Raw genomic sequence first — 27541 nt, 5'->3', positions numbered from 1 at the left:
ATCCTGTGTTTGTAAAACGCTTGATTAGAATCATATTTGAGTCGGATGCCGGAAGGCTTAAAACAACTTACCGATTCAAAATTTAAAGACTTAATCGGCAGATCGGTCTAAATCGGACCAAATTCGGCACGGACATTGAGTGGTCTAAGAAGTACAAGTCATTGTTCAACTTTGTAGAACAAAGTATTGGTCTTTATGGTAGCTACATCCAAATATAGACCGATCTGAACCATATACTACACGGAAAAGCCTAACATAAGTCAGTGTGTCAAATTTCAGCGAAATTGGATTATAAATGCTCTTTTTATGGGCCCAAAACCTTAAATCGAGCGATCGGTCTGTATGGCAGCTATATCCAAATCTGAACCGATCTGGGCCAAATTGAAGAAGGATGTCGAAGGCCGTAACACAACTCAGTATCCCAAATTTCGGCGACATCGGACAATAAATGCGCCTTTTATAGTCTCAAAACCCTAAATCGAGCGATCGGTCTATATGGCAGTAATATCCAAATCTGAACCGATCTGGGCCAAACTGAAGAAGGCTGTCGAAGAGCCTAACACAACTCACTGTCCCGAATTCCGGCGACATCGGACAATAAATGCTCTTTTTATGGGCCCAAAACCCTAAATCGAGAGATCGCTCTATATGGCAGCTATATTCAAATCTGGACCGTTCTGTGACAAATTGAAGAAGGATGTCGAAGGCCGTAACACAACTCGCTTTCCCAACTTTCGGCGACATCGGACTATAAATGCGCCTTTTATAGGCCCAAAACCTTAAATCGATAGATCGGTCTATATGGCAGATATATCCAAATCTTAACCGGTCTGGGCCAAACTGCAGAAGGCTGTCGAAGAGCCTAACACAACTCACTGTCCCAAATTTCGGCGTAATCGGACAATAAATGCGCTTTTTATGGGCCCAAAACCTTAAATCGAGAGATCGGTCTATATGGCAGCTATATCCAAATCTGAACCGATCTGGGCCAAACTGAAGAAGGCTGTCGAAGAGCCTAACACAACTCACTGTCCCAAATTTCGGCGTAATCGGACAATAAATGCGCTTTTTATGGGCCCAAAACCTTAAATCGAGAGATCGGTCTATATGGCAGCTACAACCAAATCTGGACAAATCTGGGCCAAATTGAAGAAGGTGGCGAAGGCCCTGACACAACTTACAACTCGATGTCGCCGAAAGTTGGGAAAGTCCCAAATTTAAGCAAAATCGGATAATAAATGTGGCTTTTATGGGTCTAAGACCCTAAATCGCCGGATCGGTCTATATGGGGGCTATATCAAGATATAGTCCGATATAGTCCATCTTCTATCTTAACCTGCCTATGGACAAAAAGGAATCTGTGCAAAGTTTCAGCTCAATATCTCTATTTTTAAAGACTGTAGCGTGATTTCAACAGACAGGCGGACATGATCGTCTTAGATTTTTATGACGATCAAGAACATATGTACTTATAGGGTCGGAAATTGATATTTCAATGTGTTGCAAATGGAATGACATAATGAATATACCCCCATCCTTCGGTAATGGGTATAAAAAAAGTGCAAAAGGCGAAATCGGGATCATTGCAGCCCTAATACATTTAACACACCACAATTTCTAAGACTCTTTAAAGGGTTTTTGTTGTTTTGTTTTGAAATGGAAGCAAGAAATAAAAGCGCATTGGTCCGAGCTGGTTAATGAAGAAAAAAAATATTTAAAAAAATGTAAAAAATATATTAAAACTAAATGAAAATAAAAGTGAAATAGTATAAAATTTTATAATACACAATATTGTGGGATTTAGACCTTAAATTGCAACATCGGTCTATATGGCCGCTATATCTATATGGGTAAGGTTAGGTTTAAGTGGCAGTCTGCCATCAGACTCACATAGATGTTGTTGTTGTAACCACATTTTCATGTGGAGATGGCGATCTTCGTCAAGCTCCTGTGGGTGAGCAAGCTCGTTCCGGTCCAAAGGACCGATCGCCGCAGGAACATGGTGGCCATTGGTTATTTAAAGGCGCCAATAACTCGCCTTGTCATATCGAGTATCATAGGCACTCGGTATTTGTGCAAGAGTCAGTGCCACCCGACCTCTCACTGAGACTCTCCACTCGATACCGCTGATTGGGCGCAATTGCACAATTGCACTCCGTATGGAGCATTCCACTATCCGCAATCTATGGACCCGCCCGGTAGCTCGCAGCTAAGCTTCTCGTGACAGCATGAACACCACCCAGATCGAACCTTAATGTTCCAGCTTGTGTGGATGTCCTCACAGCTTCTGCAAAAGTCGTTGCTGGCAACCTCCAGTCTGTGAGCATGTTTTCCGATTAGACAGTTACCTGTCTTGACGGACACAATGACTGACACATCTGTTCTAGCCAATGACAGCAAAGCAGGGGACCTCTTCAAGTCTAGATTAGGCCACATAGTTTTGGAATGCTCACAGCCCCCTCTTTGTGACCATCCATCATTCGTTGTCCTTCGGGCCTGTTCCTAAAAACTTAGCTTACATGTCGCTAAAGGCATACCCACAGATTCCAGTATCCCTGGAATGTGTAGGGCAGTCCCTAGTCTTGCAAGCTCATCCGCTTTAGGATTCCCTGGGATATCTGTGTGGCCCGGCACCCAAAACAGGTGAATTTTAAGCTGTTCATCCATCTCGTTGAGAGATCTGCTACAGTCGAGGTCGGTTTTTGTGTTCAGAAATACGTTCAGCAGGGATTTAATGGCTGACTGAGAAGATATTTATGCCAATCGTCGTTATGACATTATATCTTAGCCATTCCACCACTTCCTTAATTGCAAGGATCTCCGCTCGATACACACTACAGTTGTCGGGTAGCCTTTTCGAAATGACGAGTTCTAGATCTTTAGAGTACACCCACCATTTTTTTATTCAGATGTCGGAAGGTTAAAAACAACTCACTGTTTCAAATTAAAGCGAAATCGGGTAATAAATTCAGCTTCAGACCCTTAATTGGCAGATCGGTCTAAATGGCAGCTATATCCAAATATTGTCCGATCTAAACCATATTTGAGTCGGATGTCGGGAGGCCTAAACAACTTACTGTTTCAAATTTTATCGAAATCGGATAATAAATACAGCTTTAATGGGTTTCAAACACTTAACCGGATATATTCCGTGAATATAGTTCAGTTAAATCGGGTAATAAATAAAGCTTTTATGGGCTTTATCGGGAGATCAGTCTATATGGCCGATATATCCAAATATGGTCCGATTTGGCCCGTTCAAGAACTTAACATGCGTGCAGCAAAAAGACATATCTGTGCCTGTAGAGTTATTACAACAGACGGACCGACAGACGGACAGACACACGGACATCGTTAAATCGCCTTAGAATTTTACGCCGATCCGAAATATATATACTTTGTAGGGTCGAAAATGGATATGTTTATACCCCCTATTCTGTGGTGGTGGGTATAAAAATAAGCATTAATAAAAAAAAAAAAAAACAAATAAGTAAAACAAAAATAAAAATAAAGTAGAAGAGTGCAAACAGACGAAACAAACCAACTGGACGGTCTCTGTGCTGCAGGTTAATATACATATATACACATATATATGTATATTAACATTGCTCCCAAATAAACTCTGTTAGAATACGTAATGCTTATGGCAACACTAATGATACTTTGTGAATGAAGGGGCAGAGTTGCCCAATTTGTTTACTGTGAATTTGAAGATAATACAACAAAAAATAATGACAAGATTTACACAACGTCAAATACAAGTATGAATCATAGGGGGGAAGAAAAAAGTAATAACAACAGCAACAATAACAATAACAACCGGCATGTGAAGTTTTTGTGGGATTTCTATCGGAGAAAATAAATGGAGAAGAGAACCAATGAATGAATTTGAAAAGGAGTAGAGCCTAAAGGCCAAAGACAATGTAAAAGAAAGCATGCAGCCTATGTGGACGACGACCTATCCATAATAGAGGGGAGAATGCAGAATTGAAAGGAAATGTCATTCAAACGAGAAATGTAAAAATGTGGGCAGTGAATCACACATACGTTCGGACACCACAGGATATTTTTGATTTGGATAAAGGGCGATACATTGTACTGGTAGCTCCCAAGAGAGCGAGGTGATACAACTTTTCAAAAACGAGACAAACATGCACACACAGTCAGTCATACTTGTATACCACAAAAAAAAAAAAAAAAAAAACAAGAAAGCCCAGACACAGGGCGATAAGCAAACTGTTGTGGGTATGTGTATGGAATTTTAAATTTAACTTTTAACGATGATGATTATTGTGGTAGATGCAAATAATGTCGTTCAACAAAATGGAAAATGACTGCGCTCGGTTACCATTTATAGCAAAACAACGACAAACAATGACGTTTAATAAAACCTCCAATAACAAATAAATCGTGAAGAAAATGTATGCATGTACGTCTCCTTGCTATTTATTGTTCCCCTTTTTTAAAGAGACCTTTTACCAAAAAAAAGTAAACTTTTCTATTTGCGCTTGTGGGTAGGTAGCATTGTCATGGCGCAAAGACTTCTTTCTCGTCTAGAGGGTCCCCACCCTTTTTTGCGGCAGCCATGCTATTTCATATTTTAATATGTTTAATGAATTTACTTGATAAAATTACCATTTTATCAATGATTAAGGGCACTATTGGTACACATTATCTACTTGCGATTGTCGTACAAAATTTCCAATATTCTCCAGATTTTCAATTCTTTCTTATCCCCAACCCTTGCTTTTCTTTACTGGTTTTTAATACCTCTTCCACATTCACGTACACACACGAAGTCAATTTTTTTTATTTTTATCGGCACTTACCTTTTTGTTCTTCGGAAGAAGTTAAAAAAGTATATTAAACACTTGTTTTCGTGTTGTTTTCACTCGAAATAAAATGTATGTCGCACTTAAAAAGAAATTATAAGGAAAATTCTTGTTCTCTCCTAACGTGAAAAAATAGAATTAATCAACAAATCGAAATCAGAAAAACACGACCCTCACGTGAAATGAAACGCGTATGAAACAATGAAACGGGATAAATTGAAATGAACATTCTATTCGGAATGATACCACAGAGATAATTCAAGTTGTCATTCCTTTGCCCGTTATATTCGGTATTTGGTATTTGTTTTACAGTATACACCAATATGGTAGTAAAGCTGCCAATACACGATCACATGTCACATGAGCTGTCACTTTTTGTATTCATAACGTCTTATATACGTCGTATACGAATAGAGCGCGTTCTAATCGGAATGTATTCTCATATGTATTGCACTTTTTTTATAGATATGTGTCTTCATGTATGTTTGATGAAATAAAAATTTGATTTAATCGAAAAAGTTACATATTTATTCCACAATCCATTTGTCATTTGCCGGGTTTCTCATTCTCTGTTTATAATTTATCGCATCGATATTTATCTGGTTAAAGGCATTTGGTTTTCTGAATATATGCTTATTGCTTATCCTAACGATAAACCTTAACCGGCAGATGGGTGCCGGTTAGCGACTTATTGTCCCGATAAACACAGCCATACCGTAAACAGCGGATTACAAAATTTTTCTCGCGAAGTGCACTATCTGTCAACGAGTTTTGGTTGTGTGTGGTATAGGTAAGAACTAAACACACGAAGGGGGGCAGACCCTCCACCTTACCCTAATTTTCAGAAACGCTAGATCTCGGAAATAGGTGGTGCGATTTAAGCGAAATTTTGTGTACTCTCATATAGTACCCTAAAGATAAAAATTTGGTATTCAAATTTCGGATGGGGTACCTAGGGAGGATGCCCTACTTTAAAACCTACCAAACATATATTTAGACCAATCACGACAATATGGGACTCAAATGAAATGTCTTTGGGAGTAAAGCACGAATTTGATATCAATATTCGGGAAAAGTGTCTATGGGGCCACCCCACCCCCACAACACCACCTAAATAGTAAGTATTTTCTGACTAGTGCAATATAAGGCTCCAATAAGAGGGTTTTTAAAGTGGAACACGAATCCGATATATATTTTCAAGGCCAACTCATTGAGTGGCCGCCCATCCCACAAAACACTCCCCAAGCCGGTCATGTTTGCCGACTATGGAAATGAGGGGCTCAAATTAAAGATATGTGGGAGTAGACCACGTATCTGATATCAACATTAGGGGCCAACTGTGTAGCGGACGCCCCATAATAACCCTCAAATATTGGGTTGCCCAAAAAGTAATATAGTATTGTAGTAATATAGTCGGCGTTGACAAATTTTTTTAACGGCTTGTGACTCTGTAATTGCATTCTTTCTTCTGTCAGTTATCAGCTGTCACTTTTAGCTTGCTTTAGAAAAAAGTGCGCGAAATTTTGTTTACATTTGTTTGTTTGGCGTCAATTTTAATATGGGTATCACATGTATTGAAAGAAATTCATTTAACAAACCGAATCAACGCTTGTGATATGCACCTTAAACGCAATCAATTCGATCCGTTTTTAAAACAAATCATAACTGGAGATGAAAAATGGATTGTTTACAACAACGTTAGTCGAAAACGATCATGGTCCAGGCATGGTGAACCAGCTCAAACCACTTCAAAGGCTGATATCCACCAAAAGAAGGTTATGCTGTCTGTTTGGTGGGATTGGAAGGGTGTGGTATATTTTGAGCTGCTTCCAAGGTTGCCCAAAAAGTAATTGCGGATTTTTCATATAGTCGGCGTTGACAATTTTTTTCACAGCTTGTGACTCTGTAATTGCATTCTTTCTTCTGTCAATTATCAGCTGTTACTTTTAACTTGCTTTAGAAAAAAAGTGTAAAAAAAGTATATTTGATTAAAGTTCATTCTAAGTTTTTTTAAAAATGCATTTACTTTCTTTTAAAAAATCCGAAATTACTTTTTGGGCAACTCAATAGTTAGGTTGCCAGAATGTTGGCAACCCTGCAATGTGTAACATGTAAAAAAGTAAGCTCGCGAAAAAAATTGTAAAGGGTGATTTTTTTGAGGTGAGGATTTTCATGCATTAGTATTTGACAGATCACGTGGGATTTCAGACATGGTGTCAAAGAGAAAGATGCTCAGTATGCTTTGACATTTCATCATGAATAGACTTACTAACGAGCAACGCTTGCAAATCATTGAATTTTATTACCAAAATCAGTGTTCGGTTCGAAATGTGTTCATTCACCGTAACGTTGCGTCCAACAGCATCTTTGAAAAAATACGGTCCAATGATTCCACCAGCGTACAAACCACACCAAACAGTGCATTTTTCGGGATGCATGGGCAGTTCTTGAACGGCTTCTGGTTGCTCTTCATTCCAAATGCGGCAATTTTGCTTATTTACGTAGCCATTCAACCAGAAATGAGCCTCATCGCTGAACAAAATTTGCCAAAATTTGAACACATTTCGAACCGAACACTGATTTTGGTAATAAAATTCAATGATTTGCAAGCGTTGCTCGTTAGTAAGTCTATTCATGATGAAATGTCAAAGCATACTGAGCATCTTTCTCTTTGACACCATGTCTGAAATCCCACGTGATCTGTCAAATACTAATGCATGAAAATCCTAACCTCAAAAAAATCACCCTTTATAATATTGAATATTGCTCATAAATGTAGCTAAATTTTGTCAAATCATCATAAATAAATTACGCGAAGTCTTGATCTATTGAAGGAATTTTGGAATTCTGTTCGATTGAGGAGTTTAATTTAATTTATACTGCGTTTGTATAACAACGGCAGCTATTGCTGTTTTGCGCCATTTGTTGTTGCTGTTTTTGAGCTAGAAATTTTCAATTAACTACTAAATATGGCTCCAAAAAGAAAAGTTTATAAATGCCCTAAATGTAATCTTGCAGTTACGGGATGCAGTTTTGGTTGTACGCTTTCCATATAGCGTGCTTAAAGATCACCAAGGTACAACTTCCTCTGCCTTATTGGATGATAATACTGTTGTGCCTGATTTTAATTCTGAGCTTCGTAAGTGCTGTGCAGAATATAACATTTCTTTAGAAAAGTGGCAAGACCATTATAAGGCTAAGCTTCAGGAGCAAGTCAAGAATTTTCAGTCCAAAATGTGTGAGGTTATTGAAGCCTCTCATGCTGAATTTAACAATAAAATGCAACTGATAGTGCAAGAGCTTAAAAACAGTTATGACATATGTAAGCACTTGGATAGTAATCGTGCTAATGAGATTTGTGATTTTCAAATGCACTCTGATATATAACAAAGAAGATTGAATAGAGCTAACATTGTAATAAATGGCTTGCCAGATGGGATTAAAGACTTAAGACAGCTGGTGATAAAAATTGCAGCGATATGTAATATAGAACTTAGTCCGCTTGATATACAACATTGTTGCTATATTTTAAAAGGCAAATCCGTTCTTGTGAAATTTAATTCTGTATATACACGCGATCTCATAATGGCACATTATTACCGGGGCACATAAAATTTGATAAATGACTATCTTAACGCTGCTGCTTCAAAATTAGTCTTCCTCTGCAGAAGGCTGAAAAGCATTAACAGGATTAAGCGTTTTAAACTTATAAATGCTGACAAACCCAAAGCGGAAATCCTCTTGCTTGATGGTACATACAAAAATATGGATATTATTCAATGTGGGCAGCTTCTAGATGAAGCATGTGTGAATTCTACTGTTTGCTGTTTTGTCAAAAATCTTACTAGCCCCTGGGCTACTCAAAAATTATTCACCACTCTTAACTTCATATATTTACTATCCCTACAACTTCGTTACCATTCGACACACATCCTTTATGTGAAAATACGAACAGAGTACTCGTTAAGTATTAAATGATTCGTCTTTCTAGTGTAAGCGTTCCATTAACAATGTCTTTTTTTTTTGTTGAAAAGTGATACCAAGTTTGATTAGTTTTTACCATATGTTTTTATTTATATTTACAGCAGCCTAATATTTATATAATTTTACTAAAAATTTTAAATTTACAATTAAGAAAATGCCACGAAATCCTGATGCCGAAAGGGATAATCCCTGTTTGAAGGTAAATATTTGATTTTCCTGCTGTATGTTTGGAGTTCATAAAAGAGCCCCTATACCAATATACTCGTGAAAAGTGCATACCGGAGATTTTTCAATTTCATTTATTTTTGAGTTAAATGCTAATATAATAATTTATTACAAAGGAACAAGAACTGTCCTACAAATGCCTGAATAAAAACAATTTCGATAGAGAAGCTTGTGAAGTTTATTTTGCAAACTATAAAAACTGCAAGGATTTCTGGGTAAGTTTTGGTCCTTAATAATGCTACGAAATGCATACCCATATTTACTCGAATTCTCTTCCTTTAGCATAAAGTACGCTCCGATCGACGCGCTAAAGGAATCGCCCCCTATTTGCCACCAGTTGAGGAAAGAGAAGCAATTAAAGCAGAATATATGAAAACTAGGCCTAAATGATATAAGAATTATATGTTTCATAGAATATATTGTAAATACCTCCATATTATTTTTCTATAAGACCTTTTAAAAATTAAAAAAAAATCATCTAAAGCTTATCTATGAGAACTTAACACAAAAAAATGATATGAAAAACTTAAATGTTTGCTAATAATTTATTGTAAATAGCTACATTTTCTTTCTTTTCTACAAAACTTTCTTAAATACTACTGCAAATTGTGAACAGACAATGAATTGACAATTTTCAGTTTGGGCAAAGCCTCCTCCAGCATGGCACAGGTTAACTCATATTCCAAAGTTTCCTTGGGATCATTAACAATTAAAAGTTGTAAGTTGCTCAGGCGGTAGATACAGGAGAGGCCTCTTACTGTGCAATTCGTTCCTGATATGTCTAATACTTCTAATTTATCGCATTGTGAGCCGGAAAAGCGATCCAAACACCAATCATCAAAAGTGGGAACATTATGAAATGAGGCAAATTTCAGGTGTTCCAGCCAGCGTATATTTTCCAATCCCTCATAAAATAAACGCATATTGTCACATCGTATGCCTTCCAGTTTAAAGTTGGCATCATAACGACTAGGTAATTTGACATCGCCATCCTCATTAGACCGAGTCCATTGCTGGGCATTGACAAACTTAATCGAACCACCACGATGCAAAATGAAATGAGCTGTTGCTAGATCAGGACCCAAAATTTCATGACGTTCGGACATGAACTTTTGCATATGACGTTCATTCTTTTCCTTTCTCTTGTCCCACATGTCCTTCCACTTCTTGGGGTTAAGTTCCAAAGGCTTCTGCATGAGCAATATAAAGTCCGAGCTTTGTTCATTATTGGCAAAATACTTAAGTTTTGTATCAATATCTCCGGATTCCTCATTAGTTTTTCGCCATTTTAAGGCAGCCTTGTCACGCATTTGTTCCTCGCGGATTTTCTTTAGTACGGCAGACTCTCGGGGCTCGTTCTCATTGGTGATTTCATTAAGGCGGCGGGCGGAGAGTGTTAAGGAACGTCTGGAGGACTGTTGCAAGATCCGTGAGTAAACTTTTAACATAATATTTCGATTTTATATAGTGTCTAGCCACTAAAGATAAATTAAATAATTTATTAAAAAGTGCTGCCATTTACAATGCTGTCCTTTAGGCTACAACATATGTTTGGGCATTTGAGAATGCACTGAACATACTAATTTTTCAAAATATAAACAAAAAAACAGCTGTTTTTAATATCTTATTTAAGTGGACAGTTTGTAAGGGCAAACAGCAGTAAAATAAAAAAAAGGAATATTGGATATATTGCACAATCTTCAGAACACAGAACTCACAGGTAAAGGTTGGAGTTTTGTCTATAGCTACATTAATTCCAATATAGCCTCATGGTTTAGTATAACAAAAATTCGTCGGTTGAAGTTTATGGGACGCTCCTTCAACTCATAGGGATGAAATGCTGACGTAGTTTGATGCTTTACACGGAATTTTTTTTAACGAAATAGAGAGGAAGCCATCTTTATTATAAATCTACCCCTGACCGATTTGCGGCCATATCCACCGCAATAATTTTTAAATACCGAAATCGACACAGGAATGTAAAACAACAACATGAGAAGCTTTATCGGGTCAATTCGTAACACAGAACGATGTGGCTTAGGTAGATGCGAATGCATATTGTAAGGATTAGTCCAGGATTAATGGAATAGAGACACAACCTTCCTATAACAAAGGACTTCTCCCACGCTGCAAATCAGAGGCTATAACAGAAACTTTGTAACGACATTAAAACATTTTAACTTAGTGCTTGTAAGTTGTAGTCTATTCGAAGTCAGTCTTAAGTCTCGCAACTTCCCGGCGCAGACAGTGGTACTCGCAGACGACCGTGATGAGATTCGTGGTATGGACCCCACTAACCCCAGAATCAGTCAGCTGAATCTGGAAATAAACAGGGTGGTCAACGAATATAAGCGGAATTTGTGGATGGAACACTTGGAGCAATGTAACTGAGGCACCAGTGTAGGCAAGCTGTGGTCTATTGTTAAGTCACTCTCGAACCCCGGTAGACGGGATGACAAGACCTCAGTCACTTTTGGCGAAATAACCGTGACTGATCTGAAGAGATGTGCCAGGTTGTTCAACCGTCAATTTATTGTGCATCCCGAGAGTGGGAGGCAAGGAGAGCCATTCGCCATATTCGTGGTCTCCGAGCCGATGAACAGCCATCACAATTTACCGTGGGCGAAGTTACGAATGTCATCCGTGGCGCCAAATCATCCAAGGCGTTGGGCCCCGACGGAATCTCTACATTGATGCTGAAGAATCTGGATTTACCTGGAGTTGAGTACCTTACCACTGTCCTTAACCTGTCATTGAACACTCTTATAGTTCCCGATGTCTGGAAAATGGGCAGAGTTATCCCGCTACTGAAGCATGGTAAAAACCCGAGTTTGGGGGAGTCGTACAGACCGATCTCCCTTCTCTCACTTCTCTCTCCCTCGTAGGAGAATTTCCATTCGTCGAGCATCAACATGGATTTCGAAAACTGCATAGCACAACAACAGCTTTACATGCCATCACCGCACACATTTGTCGTGGCTTCAATCAGCCCAGGCCATGTGATAGGACGGTCCTCGTGGCACTGGTCCTATCGAAGGCATTCGACACGGTCAGCCATGCCAAATTATTTTAGGACATCGCCAACACGTCCCTCCAGCCAGGCCTGAAACGCTGGGTCGCGAATTGTCTGTGTGGTCGTCAGTCATTTGTGGAATTTAGGGATAAGAGGCCGAATCACCGTTGAGTGAAACAGGGAGTTTCCGAAGGTGAGGTGATATCTCCGGCACTGTTTAACCTCTACCTATTCTCCATTCTACCCCCTCCAGGCGGCATAGAGATCGTATCATATGCGGACGATTGTACGATCATGACATCAGGCCCCCTACCAATTGTTGACATCTGCGATACGTTGAACGTCTACCTCAACGAACTTGCCTTATATTTCGCTGCGAGAAATCTGAAGATATCTATCACCAAATCTTCAGCCATATTGTTCACTACAAATACGCGTGAGGTAAATACTGAGCTGACTGTGATGGTCGATGGAGAAATGATTCCGACCATCAAGTGTCCCAAAATACCTGTCGTCACATTTGACAGCTCTGATACATTCTCCCCACATCCCACAGCAATTTCCAAAAAAGTCAAAAGTAGAAACAAGGTCCTCAAGTCACTTGCTGGCAGCACTTGGGGTGCAGACAAAGAAAGCTTGTTGACCACGTACAAAGCTACTGGCCGGTCTGTGGTAAGTTATGCAGCGCCAGTGTGGTCTCGTCAACTTTGTGACGCGCAGTGGAATAATATTCAGATCTATCAGAATGCCGCCCTCCGAACTGCGACGGGCTGTCTCCTCACTTCTCAGGTGGACCACCTCCATCAGGAGACAACGAGACTACCAGTGCGAAGACATAACTATTGGGTTGCCCAAAAAGTAATTGCGGATTTTTTAAAAGAAAGTAAATGAATTTTTAATAAAACTAAGAATGAACTTTAATCAAATATACTTTTTTTACACTTTTTTTCTAAAGCAAGCTAAAAGCAACAGCTGACAACTGACAGAAGAAAGAATGCAATTACAGAGTCACAAGCTGTGAAAAAATTTGTTAACGCCGACTATATGAAAAATCCGCAATTACTTTTTGGGCAACCAATACATGCTGTCTAAGCAATATTTTTTGGGCTGTTATCGCAGAGGCCACCGCCCAGAAGCCTTAAGGTAGATCTCCATGATATAGAGCGTGAGGTTCAGCGCTACAAGAGAGAACCTTTTGATCAAGCGGCATATCAAGCAGGTCTAGACAACATTCATGCAGACACGGTAGCAGATGCGGTAAATGGCTACCGGGTTCTGGCTCTGGCTCAATTACGTTCCGGCAGATGCAGCCGCCTCAACTCTTATAGGGCAAGGATTGATGCCGACGCGCAAGATGTATGTCCCGATTGTAACCAGGGACCGCACGATATACGTCACCTGTTTAACAGCCCGGCCAGACCCACTCGAATCAGACCAAGATCCCTATGGACGCACCCCATCTTAGTCGCAGAGTTCCTGGGTCTTGACACTCAACAGAATCAAGCAGGTGAAAGATAGAACACAATAAATTGCTACAACAACTAAATGATACGAGAGCTCCCCAGATTGGGATGATAACTGTGGCACTATTTAACCTCAAGCTATTCTCTATTAGCATACGTCATGGAGACCGTATCATATGTGGACTATTGTACGATCATAGCTTTAGGTCCCCAACTTATGACATCTGCAATAGCTTAGCTTTGCCGATCTTGCCGCTTATTTCGCTTTGAGAAATTTTAAGATATACATCGGCAGCGGAAGTGTGTCAGCCGCTAAAAGTGAAAGTTAACGGCGTAACGATACTTTTCCAACAATGTGACAGCGTTTATAGTGAAATTACAAATTTAAGCGACACGCAGATTTGCCAAAATGCGGCGCTACAAACTGCCTCCTTAGTACTCATGTGGAATTCCTCAATAAGAAAACAAAGCGCTCCTCTTTGCAAAGGCACAGTTGCAGGCAACATCGAGGCGTTGTGGTCGAGTTGTTCACGGAGGGCTAAGGAAGAATGACATCGGGCTACTGATAGAGGCCTTGACTGGCCATCAAAACGTCAAGTTTATGACTTTGCGCAGTGTTGCTCCTGATTTTTCGGAGCAACACTGCGCAATTGCTGCGGATTTTTCATATAGTCGGCGTTGACAAATTTTTTCAACGGCTTGTGACTCTGTAATTGCATTCTTTCTTCTGTCAGTTATCAGCTGTTACTTTTAGCTTGCTTTAGAAAAAAAGTGCGCGAAATTTTGTTTACATTTGTTTGTTTGGCGTCAATTTTAATATGGAGCCCACAAAGGAGCATTTTCGTCATATTTTACTTTATTATTTCCGTAAAGGAAAAAACGCGGAGCAGGTTGCTAAAAAGTTACGAGATGTGTATGGTGATAAAGCCTTAAAAGGAAGACAGTGTCAAAATTGGTTTCGCAAATTCCGTTCTGCAGATTTTTCACTTAAAGATGAGCCACGTTCAGATCGGCCAAATAAAGTTGATGATGACCAAATCAAAGCATTAATCGAATTAGATCGTCATGTAACTGAGCGTGAGATAGGAGAGAAGTTAAATATACCAAAATCAACCGTTCATTATCGCATAAAAAGTCTTGGACTGGTGAAAAGCTTGATATTTGGGTACCACATGTGTTTAAAGAAATTCATTTAACAAACCGAATCAACGCCTGTGATATGCACCTTAAACGCAATGAATTCGATCCGTTTTTAAAACGAATCATAACTGAAGATTATGGAAAATGGATTGTTTACAACAACGTTAGTCGAAAACGATCATGGTCCAAGCATGGTGAACCAGCTCCAACCACTTCAAAGGCTGATATCCACCAAAAGAAGGTTATGCTGTCTGTTTGGTGGGATTGGAAGGGTGTGGTATATTTTGAGCTGCTTCCAAGGAACCAAACGATTAATTCGGATGTTTACTGTCATCAATTGGACAAATTGAATGCAGCCATCAGGGAGAAGCGACCAGAATTGGTCAATCGTAAAGGTGTCATATTCCACCAGGACAACGCTAGACCGCACACATCTTTGGTCACTCGCCAAAAACTGAGTGAGCTTGGCTGGAAACTTTTGATGCATCCACCATATAGCCCTGACCTTGCACCATCAGACTACCTTTTATTTCGATCTTTGCAGAACTCCTTAAATGGTAAAACTTTCGGCAATGATGAGGCTATAAAATCGCACTTGGTTCAGTTTTTGCAGATAAAGGCCAGAAGTTCTATGAGCGTGGAATACTAAATTTGCCAGGAAGATGGCAAAAGGTTATCGAACAAAATGGCAATTATACATTTGATTAAAGTTCATTCTAAGTTTTATTAAAAATGCATTTACTTTCTTTTAAAAAATCCGCAATTACTTTTTAGGCAACCCAATACATTATTATATCTAACACCAACATTATTGAGATAGCCCGAAGATAAAAAGGCCTTTAGTTTTAAAAGCGTTAACACTGAACCTATTCTCCGCCATCCACTCACGTAAAGACTCGATCGCAAAATTAATTTTCGTCTGAAAAACATTCAAAATCGGTTATCACCCTTAAAAAGCAATTGGATGTCATCAGCATATGCAAATGGAGTGCACCAACAATACAGACGAGAAAAAACATCATTGACAAATAACACAAAAAGAAGCGGACCTATACTGAACCCTGAGGAACACTTCCTACAGAAAGAACACTACTATATTTACTATCAACACAAACAAACTGGCTCCTACCTGTAAGATACGAGCATAACAATGTACAGGCACTGGTCGAAAACTTATAGAAGACTATAATCCACTCTGCCACATGCCTTTTCCAAATCTAAAGACAATAGCACGCAAAATCGTAATCCACCCATGTTTGACCGGATAGAATCTGTCAAGCCCAATAACAATGAGGCTGTACTCCTACCTCGCTTAAATCTACACTGGGTATCATAAATAAAACGATTACTTTCCAAATAGCCAGATATTTGACATTTAATAACATGCTCGACAATCTTTGAACAAATAGGTAAAATAGAAATCGGACGGAACTCCTTCCGAGCTTGATAAGACTGTCTTTTTTCCCCAACGGGCACTATTTTGGCTAAATTCGAATCGGACTGAAAAGAAGAAGTTAACAAAATAGAATTTACAAGATGTAACAGATGGCAAGACACAAGAGGATAGATTTTCTTAAGAAATTTTAATGAGAAACCAACTACACCTGCTGCATTGGACTTAATGGCAGAAAATGCCTTATCCAACTCCCACAACTCCACACGTTGAAAAGCAAAACCAGTATAGTTAAAACCCTTTGGGAGTCCAATTTTTTCTATTAAAGGTCGTATTCAAATCCTCCACATTCAAATCACAATCATACGACTTGCAACTGCCAAGTCGATTGGATTTTAAAAACGCCCATAACTGCTTTGTGCCTTTATTGCCCTCAAACTGCAGTACATTCGCTTCCCTTCTAATTTTTCTTATAACAGATTTGGCTTTATTCCTGGCTCTACAAAAAATTCGCCACTTAACATTGGATATATTCTCCAAGAAAGATTTAAAAGCCAAATCTCGAAGCGATAGATGATATGAAATGAGGGGATTGCTAAACCAATCCTCACTCCTAGTCCTTATCACCCTTTTTTATAGGATACGCATTATGGATAGACCCAAGACAGCTACTAAAACTACTACATTGAAAATCAACGTCACTAGTGGAATACAAAGCGGAACAAGTAAAAAGGCGTTAAGTTCGGCCGGGCCGAACTTTGGATACCCACCACCTCGGGTATATATGTAAACCACCTTCCATCAAAATCCAGTGAAAATTCCATACCTTATGTCCCATAGCAGTTATATCGCAATATGTTCCGATTTGGATCAAATACTAATAAGTACAAGTCATTGTTCCATTGTATATAACAAAATATTGGTCTTTTTAGTAGTTATATCTAAAAATAAACCGATCTATACGACACGGATGTCGAAAAGCATAATATAAGTCAGTGTGTCAAATTTCAGTGCAATTGGATTAAAAATGCACCTTTTATGCACCAAGACTTCAAATCGAGAGATCGGTCTATATGGCAGCTATATGCAAATCTTGATCGATCTAGACCAAATTGCAGAAAAATGTGGAGCGGCTTAACTTAACTCTTTGTCCCAAATTTCGGCAACATCGGACAATAAATGCGCTTTTTATGGCCCCAAAACCTAAAATCGAGAGATCGGTCTATATGGCAGCTATATTCAAATCTGGACCGATCTAAGCCAAATTGATGGAGAATGTTGAAGGGCCTAACACATCTCACTGCCCCAAATTTCCGCAAAATCGGATAATAAATGTGGCTTTTATGGGCCTAAGACCCTAAATTGGAGGATCGGTCTATATGGCAGCTATATCCAAATCTGAACCGATCTGAGCCATATTAATGGAGAATGTCGAAGGGTCTAAGACAGCGCACTGTCCCAAATTTCATCAAAATCGGATAATAAATATGGATTTTGTTGGCCTAAGACCCTAAATCGGAGGATCGGTCTATATGGCAGCTATATCTAAATCTGAACCAATCTGAACCATATTAACGGAGGATATCGAAGGGCGTAAGGCAACGCACTGTCCCAAATTTCAGCAAAATAGGATAATAAATGTAGCCTTTATGGGCCTATCACCCTAAATCGGAGGATCGGTCTATATGGCAGCTATATCCTAATCTGAACCGATCTGGGCCAAATTGACGAAGGACGTTGGAGGGTCTAACACAACTCACTGTCCCAAATTTCAGCAAGATCGGATAATAAAAGTGGCTTTTATGGCCTTAGACCTTAAATTGGAGGATCGGTCTATATGGCAGCTATATCCAAATCTAGACCGATCTGAGCCAAATTGACGAAGGATATCGAAGGGCCTAACGCAACTCACTGTCCCAAAGTTCAGCAAAATCGGATAATAAAAGTTGCTTTTATGGCCTTAGACCTTAAATTGGAGGATCGGTTTATATGGCAGCTATAACCAAATCTGAACCGATCTGAGCCATATTAACGAAAGCTGTCGAAGGGCCTAAGAAAACTCACTGTTCCAAATTTCAGAAAAATCGGATAATGAATGTGGCTTTTATGGGCCTAAGACCCTAAATTGGAGGATCGGTCTATATGGCAGCTATATCCAAATCTGAACCGATCTGAGCCATATTAACGAAAGCTGTCGAAGGGCCTAAGACAACTCACTGTCTCAAATTTCGGCAAAATCGGATAATAAATGTGGCTTTTATGGGCCTAAGACCCTAAATTGAAGGTTCGGTCTATATGGCAGCTATATCTAAATCTAGACCGATCTAAGCTATATTAACGGAGGACGTTGGAGGGTCTAACACAACTCACTGTCCCAAATTTCAGTAAAATCGGATAACAAATGTGGCTTTTATTGGCCTAAGACCCTAAATCGGCGGATCGGTCTATATGGGGGCTATATCAATATATAGTCCGATATAGCCCATCTTCGAACTTAACCTGCTTATGGACAAAAAAAGAATCTGTGCAAAGTTTCAGCTCAATATCTCTATTTTTGAAGACTTTAGCGTGATTTCAACAGACAGACGGACGGACATGTCTAGATCGTCTTAGATTTTTACGCTGATCAAGAATATATATACTTTATAGGGTTGGAAATGGATATTTCGATGTGTTGCAAACGGAATGACAAAATGAATATACCCCCATCCGTCGGTGGTGGGTATAAAAATCAGTAGACGAAACAATTTCCTGTAAATCATCACAACTCAAAGCATTATAATCAACATATTCAAAGAACTGAAAATATTAAGGACTGAAACGTTAAGGGGCACGAAAATATACGCATGATATATTGGGACAAACAACCTGATTAGTAACACAGACACAACTACGATCACTTACAAGAACAAAGTCGAGTAAGGAAGTAGAATTATGTATAGCCCTAAAATGAGTAGGTAGAGAGTTGTGGACAATTGACACATTAAGCCGCCTACAACTTTCGCGCACACTATAAGAAGACGACAAATCAAAAAGACTATTATTGCAATCTCCCAAAATTATGACGTCAGAGTATCTCACCAAAACATCAGCAACTTCACTTTCAAATGCCCGAAAACTTCGCCGCGGAAGATATACAACACCAACAAGAACATTTCTAGAACCAAGTAAAAGTTCTACAAACAAACATTCAACAATCCCATATTGACCACTACCATTATAAACAACTTTGTACTGTAATAGACTTAGAGACAAACGGTGCTAGCCACATTTCCATTAGCGTTGCTTGACTCAGCACTTCCAAATAATTGATCACATTCAGTGACACTCACTGTTTGAACGTCACCATTCAGAAACGTAAGGCACACCTTGGAAATATCTCCATTTATAAAAACATATCTCAATTTTCGCTTTTGTGACCGCAGCTTACGACATTTAAAAACAAGGTTAGAGGCAGGTGCGGTAAGATGATCATTTAAATACACACGGGAATCAACCTCGCCACCAATTTCATCGTTTAGCCTGATCGAGTTAAGCCTAGAACAGTTCGCCATAATCAAATCCCTGGTATGAACGGAATTGAACTTGACCAGCACCATCCTAACACCGGAAATATAACAGCAATGATTAATATCACTGGGGGCAACCTGCACTCCAATTTGTATCACTGGCTCACCCAGATTGGTAATTGATCTCGGCATGCCACTAATAAGAATAACCGCGCGATTGATACGTCCTTGGTGAACCAAATTAAACTGCTCCAACTGCCGTATTCACTCACACAGCCTAACATCATTATTATCAATATTTTGCTGACAAACAAGAATATCAGATTTGACTTTCTGAATTGAAGCAATAAGCTCACCTCGAAAGGAAGCAACAACACCATCCACCATTGTTTGAAAATCCTGCAAACATTTCTGCATCTGCTCATAAAAATTTTGTTTCATGGACTCAACAAAGTCACCAAAAAGCCACGAATACAACTGAGACGATCATCTGCTGCTTGCTCAGACGGGCCAACACGTATACTCTGCAAACCAGTAAGGAGACCAAGCGCACCACTCTGAGAATGCGCGGCGTCAACAGAATTAGATTGACTGCTATTGAATAATGTCCCCAAAATGCTGGAATTACCGACACCACTGGAACGCGCATCACCGGCACTATCATTAGCAAATTGACTGCTATTGGGTAATGCGCCCCTCAAAGCGGTGGAATTAGCAACACAACTGGAACGTGCAGAACTGACTTTATCACCACTGCACTTCTTACAGGTGAACTGCGACGACTTCTTTGTTTTGATTTCATTACTAGAAATATTGACGCACTTAGTGTGGAAATAATTGGGGCAGCTAGAACACCCAATACTGTAAACTCCTCGAGTAATGATTTTGCCACAAACAGGACACTTCCAGCTTTTAGGAATAGCATGTTTAACAGGTGCAGGAACAATGATTCAAAGGTGAACAATGGCAAAACAAATCAAATGAAATGCCGCGAAAACTAGACAACACACAGCAACAACAACAACAAGAGCGCAGAGAGACGGGAACAAAAAACCACGAAATAAATGGGGTATCCAAGTACGAGATGCAATTAGCTTATTAGGCAGATGACAACAGCGCAAAAATTTCGTAGATCGGACTACGACATTTTTTCAGGGAGCTCAATAAAAACCCTTAGCTTCTCATGATTATCGATACAAAAAAGTACCCTCGAAAAAATCCATTTCAAGAATTCCGCGGCCCTAAGTTGGTTCAAGTCTGGTATTGTATACCAACCTAAGTGCAGGAATTTGTTTGCGGCAAAATTCGGTCATAGGCATAAGAAATTCTTCAATGTCTAATTAACTTCTGCACATGCCTCGGAATGATAACCAAGATCTCTTTCTTTGATTTCAGTATCAGCAGTGTTTACCCCTGACACCGAAAGTTTCACTGTTCCACAGTGCGACGTATTCGTCTGCTCTTTCATTGCCCTAATCTCCTAATATACCGTCCATAACCTCACCGTCTTGGTTGTTATGGTCCCTAAGAACATCTTACTATCCGTAAAGGTGTTCTTAATCAACACCATACTACCTTACGCATTCCGTGATCGCACGGATCGATGACTACAGGGCCGTATTATGGTCAGGTGGTCAGAAATAGATCTTAGTTCATAGATCCTCAATGAATACTCCTAGACACACTGTCCTCGTGCGTTGATCCATCCATATTGCATGAACCACCAGATGGAAATACCAGTGTTCCGCCATCCCATGACAGCCGGTTGTATGTACCGGATTGACCCGATGAAGTCCTTCATCGACAAAGGCTGCCGCCTAAGTTTACAACTACAACAACAGCACGTCATCTGTTTAACTGCCAAGCCAGACCCACTCGACTCAGACCCAAATCCCTCTGGACGCATCCCATCTTAGTCGCCAAGTTCCTGGATCGGGACACTCAACAGAATCAAGCAGACGAAAGGTAGAACTCATCAAACTGCTACAACAACAACAACAACAACCAGAGTTCCGTTTATTCAAGACTGTGCCGTTGCCAGCAGTATCTCGCATTCGTCATCTCAGGTAGCCCATCTGAAAACTCTTCCAACTCATTCAGGTTTCTTATCGTCGCATCGATTATCCCGCGAAGGTATGACCTGCTAGGTATGAATGCTGGCGAAAATATAGGACAATTTTTTTCAGCGGTGGTTAAATCCTCCTAATGCTGGAGACATTTGAGAGGGTCTTTGCTGTGTAAAAACTGCTCCGCAAATAGGTTGTTGTTGTTGTAGTAGCAGTGTGTGAGACACTGAGGCGGCAGCCCTTGCCGATGAAGGAATTCATCGGGTCAATCCGTTACATACAACCGGCTGCCATGGGATTGTCCTCAAATAGGTGTCCCACTGCGGCCCGCCGTTCCGACTAGGCTATAAAAAGCAGGCCCCCATCATTGATCTTAAAATTAAATCAGGCAGCACTCATAGATATGTGAGAAGTTTGCCCCCCGTTCCTTGATGGAATGTTCATGGGCAAATTGCATTGGCATGACCTTACGTCTCATAGCAGCGGTTGGCTCATACTTTATTTGTTTGTCAATGGGTCGGACATCTAGAATAGTTGTTGATGTAGCCACATTGCATGTGGAGGTAGCGATTCTCTTCGACATTTCCGGCTCGTGGGACCAATCGCGGAGCGAACATGATGGCCATTGGTTGTTGTTGTAACTCGTCTTTCCATATTGGGCAACATAGGCAGTGTTAAAGCAAGATTGTCCGCGACTGCAGTTGCAGCTACTTCATATGGAGCATTTCACTATGGGCATCCACAATCAGATGAGCGTCTAACATTAACGATGAACATCAAACAAATCTTTCAAAAGCCCTATTTTTTTCCATACCACAATAAACTGTTACAACAACAACAAAGTCGCTCCCCTAGTGGATAGGCAACCAATGTCCAGAAAAGTTTAGTGGGATATTCATGATTTAGGAAAGAGGGTGTAGCAGGCAGGACTTATCAGCAGTTATGAGGTAATGGTAGCAGAAGGGGTAGCCACGGAACAAATGCCGTTCTCCAGACCAGCCGCTACCCACAGCATTAAAACTACATTTCTACGAGTAGTTTTAGCTCAACTACGATCCAACATATGCAGCGGCTTCGACTCATATGGGTCTGGAATTGATTCCAACGTGACAAACTATACGACTCAAGTCATCTGCTCATCTACCTAGCCAATCCTCCTTAAATTACCACTAGATCACCGTGGACGCACTCAACCCGATTTGCAGAGCTCCAAGATTTGTATATTTAACCAAACGTAACAACCAAAGACCGTCACGGAATGACTATGAGCATCACACAGGCAGGAATTTTGACCTCCAATATGTGTGGTGTTCTTTGTTGTTTTTGTTGTTGTTGTTGTAGCAGTGTGTTTTACACCGAGACGGCAGCCCTTGCCGATGGAGGATTCCATCGGGTCAATCCGGTACGTACAACCGGCTGCCATGTTGTAGCTGAGACGGCAGCCCTTGCCGATGAAGGAATCGGGTCAATCCTGTACGTATAGCCGGCTGTCATGCGATTGCTGTTTTTCGTTGTCACGAGAAGCTTAACAGGGAGCTACCGGGCGCGTCTACAGGTTGCGGATAGTGGAATGCTCCATACGGAGTAGCTGCCACTGAAATCGTGGACAATCAGCGGTATCGAGTGTAGAGTCTCAGTGAAAGTGTGGGTGGCACCGGTTCTTGCTTAAATACTGAGTGCCTATGATGCTCGATAAGACAAGGCGACGTATTGACGACTTTAAATATCCAATGGTCATTATGTTCCCACCGTAGCGCAGAGGTTAGCATGTCCGCATATGACGCTGAAAGCCTGGGTTCGTATCCTGGCGAGACCATTAGAGAACATTTTCAGCGGTGGTTTCCCCTCCTAATGCTGGCAACATTTGTGAGGTACTATGCCATGTAAAACTTCTCTCCAAAGAGGTGTCGCACTGCGGCACGCCGTTCGGACTCGGCTATAAAAAGGAGGCTCCTTATCATTGAGCTTAAACTTGAATCGGACTGCACTCATTGATATGTGAGAAGTTTACCCCTGTTCCTTAGTGGAATGTTAATGGGCAAAGTTTGCAGTTTGCATTATGTTCCCGCGGCGATCGGTCGTATAGACCGGAACGAGCCTGCCCACCTACAAGAGCTTGACATAGCCACCTCCGCATGCAAAAGTGGATACGAAAATAACAACATCAAAACCACCACCTAATATATTGGGTTGCCCAAAAAGTAATTGCGGATTTTTTAAAAGAAAGTAAATGCATTTTTAATAAAACTTAGAATGAACTTTAAACAAATATACTTTTTTTACACTTTTTTCTAAAGCAAGCTAAAGCAAGAGTCACAAGCTGTGAAAAAATTTGTCAACGCCGACTATATGAAAAATCCGCAATTACTTTTTGGGCAACCCAATATGAGTTAGAACTTCATGATAAAGAGCCAGAGATTCAGTGTTACAAAAGACATGCTCGAGATCAAGCAGTGCATCAGACAGACTTGGCCAGCATTTATAATGATACGGTGGAGGTACGACAGAGGCGGTAAACAACTGCCGAGAGAATGCCGTACTGTGAATAGCAATTCAGCCGCACAAACCATCTTAAGATGATTGTTCTAGCTCAACAAATGCAGCGGCCTGTGTTGGTATTGATTTTAAATTGATGTCAACGTGCAACATACTTAGGCCACAAAACTACAACTTTATGCTATTAAACCCCGAAAGATACTCTTAATTTCACATGTTTATGCCTTTTATCCCCTTACCTTTTCACCACATCATGACCCATTAATGCAGACAGCCATATACCTTTGATATTTTATAACCTTTGACTCTTTTTTTCAGTATCCCTCTACGAAATCAATTTTGTCAAAAGTAAGAAATTAAGAAAGAACATACTTAAAACTTTTGGTGGTAGTATTTAGGTGGAGAATGGGTTCCAATGCTTTAAATTTTGAAATAAAATTAAAGCGTGAAAATAAAATCTACTATGAAAATGTAAGTTGGGAAAAAAATTGAATCTTCAAATTTCCTCTTAAGCCATTGACTACTACTTACCTTCCTTTTCAGGATGTCTTAGTGGGATGTGTGCACTTCTCCTGCCCCTCGGAAGCCAAACATGATGGCATTAGCTTATCTCTAGAGGGGATTGTGAATCTACAACTCAGCAATAGCAAGTCTGTGGGTCTTCTGGATGCTTTCTATAATTCTCTCAAACCCATACAACTTCTCAATTCCACTATCGATTTATCGGCACCCGGCAAACTTAATGCCGGAAATACAGAATTCCATTTTGAATTTCCCCTTAAGTGCAATAAAGAACCGAAAGTTCTTTACGAAACCTATCATGGGCTGTTCATCAACATTAACTACCAATTGAGATGTGATGTGAAACGTAGTTTCTTGGCCAAATCTTTGCAAAAAACCCAACAATTTTGCATACAATACAAGCCGCCTTCAGGAGCTGAAGCTATTGTCGCACCTGCCAAAGAAGCCAATTTTAGCATAAGTCCCGAAAGCATACAAAAAAATTCCAAAGAACGCATAACAATGCCACGGTTTTTGATAACCGGTAAATTGGAAAAGACCGAATTTTGCATTACCCAGCCCTTGAGGGGTAGTTTAACCATTCAACACACTGAAGTGGCCATTAAGTCCATAGAACTGCAATTGTTGCGTGTGGAAACATGTGGCTGCAAGGAGGGCTACGCCAAGGATTCCACTGAAATACAGACAATACAAATTGTGGATGGCAATATATGTCCAAGATTGGAAATACCCATTTATATGGTATTGCCACGTTTGTTTTCCTGTCCCACACTTATCACAAAGAATTTTAAAATCGGTAGGTTTAGGAAAATATTTAAGTATTATACCAACTAAAGTTTTTATTTCTCTTTCTAGAATTTGAAGTGAATCTGGTGATAGTTTTCAAAGATGACTACATTATCAGCGAGAATTTCCCCATAGTTTTAAAACGTTTGAATGGGCCTCTGGGATCAAAGAGTTCAACGCGTGGAATTTAATTAGTTGCTTACAGGACAGATATAAGAATCAAGAATAGAATATTAAGAAACGCATACTATTCTCCATATAAGAGGGGAAAATAATAAATATATAAAAGCTGGAAAAGGTAAAACTAGGTATAAAACCACCATAGGATGGGGGTATACTAATATAGTCATTCCGTTTGTAAAACCTCGAAATATTCATCTATGACCCCATTACTTACTATTACTTTAATTGGCTATGGCAGAACATTTGTTCCACTAGCCGAGCGTAGAATAGCGTTCCAAGCGCCTCGATCTTCTGCGCTCATTCTAAAATCCCTGACACCAAATTTCGGGGTGTCTCCCACCACTTGATTTTTCCATCGTGCTTTTGGTCTTCCCGGTTTGCGTGTACCACCGTGTTTGCCTTGAAAAGACTTCTTTGCTGGAGCTTCTTCATCCATTCTGACAACATGGCCTAGCCAACGCAGCCGATGTATTTTCATACGTATAACTATGCTATCGTCATCGTACAGCTCGTGGTTCATACGACGCCTATATTCTCCATTAACGCAAACTGGTCCATTTATTTTACGAAGAATCTTTCTCCCAAACACTCCAAGCACTGCCTCGTCTGCTTTCACAAGTCCCCATGCCTCCGAACCATATAATAACACGGGTACTATCTGTGTTTTGTATAGTGTAGTCTTCGTCTGTCGAGAGGTGTCCTTGTTTCGACACTGCTTACTTAATACAAAGTAGCATCTGTTTGCCAGTATTACGATATTCTTTGCTTTATTATAAAACTGGTGTCATTCGTTTCGGTTACGGCGGAGCCAAGGTACATAAAGTTGCTGGCTATCTCAAAGTTGTGGTTCCTATTTTTTCTCCATGTTCTTTAACTAATCGATTGTACATGGCGTTATGGAAGTCGAAACCATCCATTTCGCCTTATCTTCATTTACTTCCAGACCCATTTTCACTGACTCATTTGATTCTTTCAAAGGCTGCAGTTACTACTTCCAGTGACCGAGTCCATCGCACTTCCTGTAAGGTGGTAATGTCTGCCTTGAACTTCTCTAATACATCCACCAGCACGCATACTGCACCTTCTCTATAAAGAGTGCAGACATTCCAGGTGCAGATCCGCAAATCATGGTCTTTTTATACCCTCCACCATAGGAGGGGGGGTATACTAATTTCGTCATTCTGTTTGTAACTACTCGAAATATTCGTCTGTGACGCCATAAAGTAAATATTCTTGATCGTCGCGACATTTTATGTCGATCTAGCCATGTCCGTCCGTCTGTCTGTCGAAAGCACGCTAACTTCCGAAGGAGTAAAGCTAGCCGCTTGAAATTTTGCACAAATACTTCTTATTAGTGTAGGTCGGTTGGTATTGTAAATGGGCTATATCGGTCCATGTTTTGATATAGCTGTCATATAAACCGATATTGGGTCTTGACTTCTTGAGCCTCTAGAGTGCGCAATTCTTATCCGCTTGGAATGAAATTTTGCACAACGTGTTTTATTATGATATCCAACAACTGTGACAAGTATGGTTCAAATCGGACCATAACCAGATAGAGCTGCCATATAAACCGATCTTGGGTCTTGACTTCTTGAGCCTCTAGAGTGCGCAATTATTATCCGATTGGAATGAAATTTTGCACGACGTGTTTTGTTATGATATCCAATAACTGTGCCAAGTATGGTTCAAATCGGTCGATAACCTGATATAGCTGCCATATAAACCGATCTTGGGTCTTGACTTCTTGAGCCTCTAGAGTGCGCAATTCTTATACGATTGGGATGAAATTTTGCACGACGTGTTTTGTTATGACATCCAAAAACTGTGCCTAGTATGGTTCAAATCGGTCCATAACCTGATATAGCTGCCATATAAACCGATCTTGGGTCTTGACTTCTTGATCCTCTAGAGTGCGCAATTATTATC

At 40.1% G+C, this 27541-nt stretch overlaps 4 protein-coding genes across 5 annotated transcripts in view; 2 read left to right on the top strand and 2 right to left on the bottom strand.

Annotated features, from left to right (window-relative positions):
- The window catches only part of LOC106094354 (rho GDP-dissociation inhibitor 1), a 48277-nt gene extending 43248 nt beyond the window's left edge, over window positions 1-5029 (bottom strand). Inside the window, exon 1 of one of the 2 annotated variants that reach the window (XM_059360557.1) lies at window positions 4830-5029. The gene's annotated coding sequence lies outside the window, so the exon portion shown is untranslated. The remainder of the gene's footprint in view (window positions 1-4829) is intronic. The other variant, XM_059360562.1, reaches the window with a different exon arrangement.
- A 3873-nt stretch (window positions 5030-8902) lies between these two features.
- LOC106094353 (coiled-coil-helix-coiled-coil-helix domain-containing protein 7) lies at window positions 8903-9529 on the top strand. Its single transcript, XM_013261562.2, has 3 exons — window positions 8903-9015; window positions 9158-9256; window positions 9324-9529. Exons 1-3 carry the CDS (start codon window positions 8971-8973, stop codon window positions 9429-9431), a joined length of 252 nt encoding a protein of 83 aa, XP_013117016.1. The 5' UTR covers window positions 8903-8970; the 3' UTR covers window positions 9432-9529.
- A 38-nt stretch (window positions 9530-9567) lies between these two features.
- LOC106094351 (distal membrane-arm assembly complex protein 2) lies at window positions 9568-10568 on the bottom strand. Its single transcript, XM_013261560.2, has one exon. The coding sequence runs from the start codon at window positions 10487-10489 to the stop codon at window positions 9638-9640; it is 852 nt and encodes a 283-aa protein (XP_013117014.2). The 5' UTR covers window positions 10490-10568; the 3' UTR covers window positions 9568-9637.
- A 105-nt stretch (window positions 10569-10673) lies between these two features.
- LOC106094919 (vacuolar protein sorting-associated protein 26C) lies at window positions 10674-25733 on the top strand. The gene is made up of 4 exons (XM_059360546.1): window positions 10674-10761; window positions 24440-24592; window positions 24665-25439; window positions 25499-25733. The coding sequence occupies exons 2-4, from the start codon at window positions 24527-24529 to the stop codon at window positions 25618-25620; spliced, it is 963 nt and encodes a 320-aa protein (XP_059216529.1). The 5' UTR covers window positions 10674-10761; window positions 24440-24526; the 3' UTR covers window positions 25621-25733.
- The last annotated feature ends 1808 nt before the right edge of the window (window positions 25734-27541 follow it).

This window comes from Stomoxys calcitrans, chromosome 1 (genome assembly GCF_963082655.1).
Source record: "Stomoxys calcitrans chromosome 1, idStoCalc2.1, whole genome shotgun sequence".
Classification (NCBI taxonomy): domain Eukaryota; kingdom Metazoa; phylum Arthropoda; class Insecta; order Diptera; family Muscidae; genus Stomoxys; species Stomoxys calcitrans.
Note: the sequence above shows the minus strand (reverse complement) of the source record. Positions and strands in the feature narration are given on the sequence as shown.

Excerpts from the sequence above, each read along its gene's own strand:
- LOC106094353 (XM_013261562.2), top strand. The coding sequence starts at position 8,971 with ATGCCACGAAATCCTGATGCCGAAAGGGATAATCCCTGTTTGAAG. Across the intron at positions 9,016-9,157 it reads GGGATAATCCCTGTTTGAAG|GAACAAGAACTGTCCTACAA; the intron begins GTAAATATTTGA and ends TTTATTACAAAG. Across the intron at positions 9,257-9,323 it reads AAAACTGCAAGGATTTCTGG|CATAAAGTACGCTCCGATCG; the intron begins GTAAGTTTTGGT and ends CTCTTCCTTTAG.
- LOC106094351 (XM_013261560.2), bottom strand. The coding sequence starts at position 10,489 with ATGTTAAAAGTTTACTCACGGATCTTGCAACAGTCCTCCAGACGTTCC.
- LOC106094919 (XM_059360546.1), top strand. The coding sequence starts at position 24,527 with ATGGGTTCCAATGCTTTAAATTTTGAAATAAAATTAAAGCGTGAAAAT. Across the intron at positions 24,593-24,664 it reads ATAAAATCTACTATGAAAAT|GATGTCTTAGTGGGATGTGT; the intron begins GTAAGTTGGGAA and ends CTTCCTTTTCAG. Across the intron at positions 25,440-25,498 it reads CACAAAGAATTTTAAAATCG|AATTTGAAGTGAATCTGGTG; the intron begins GTAGGTTTAGGA and ends TTCTCTTTCTAG.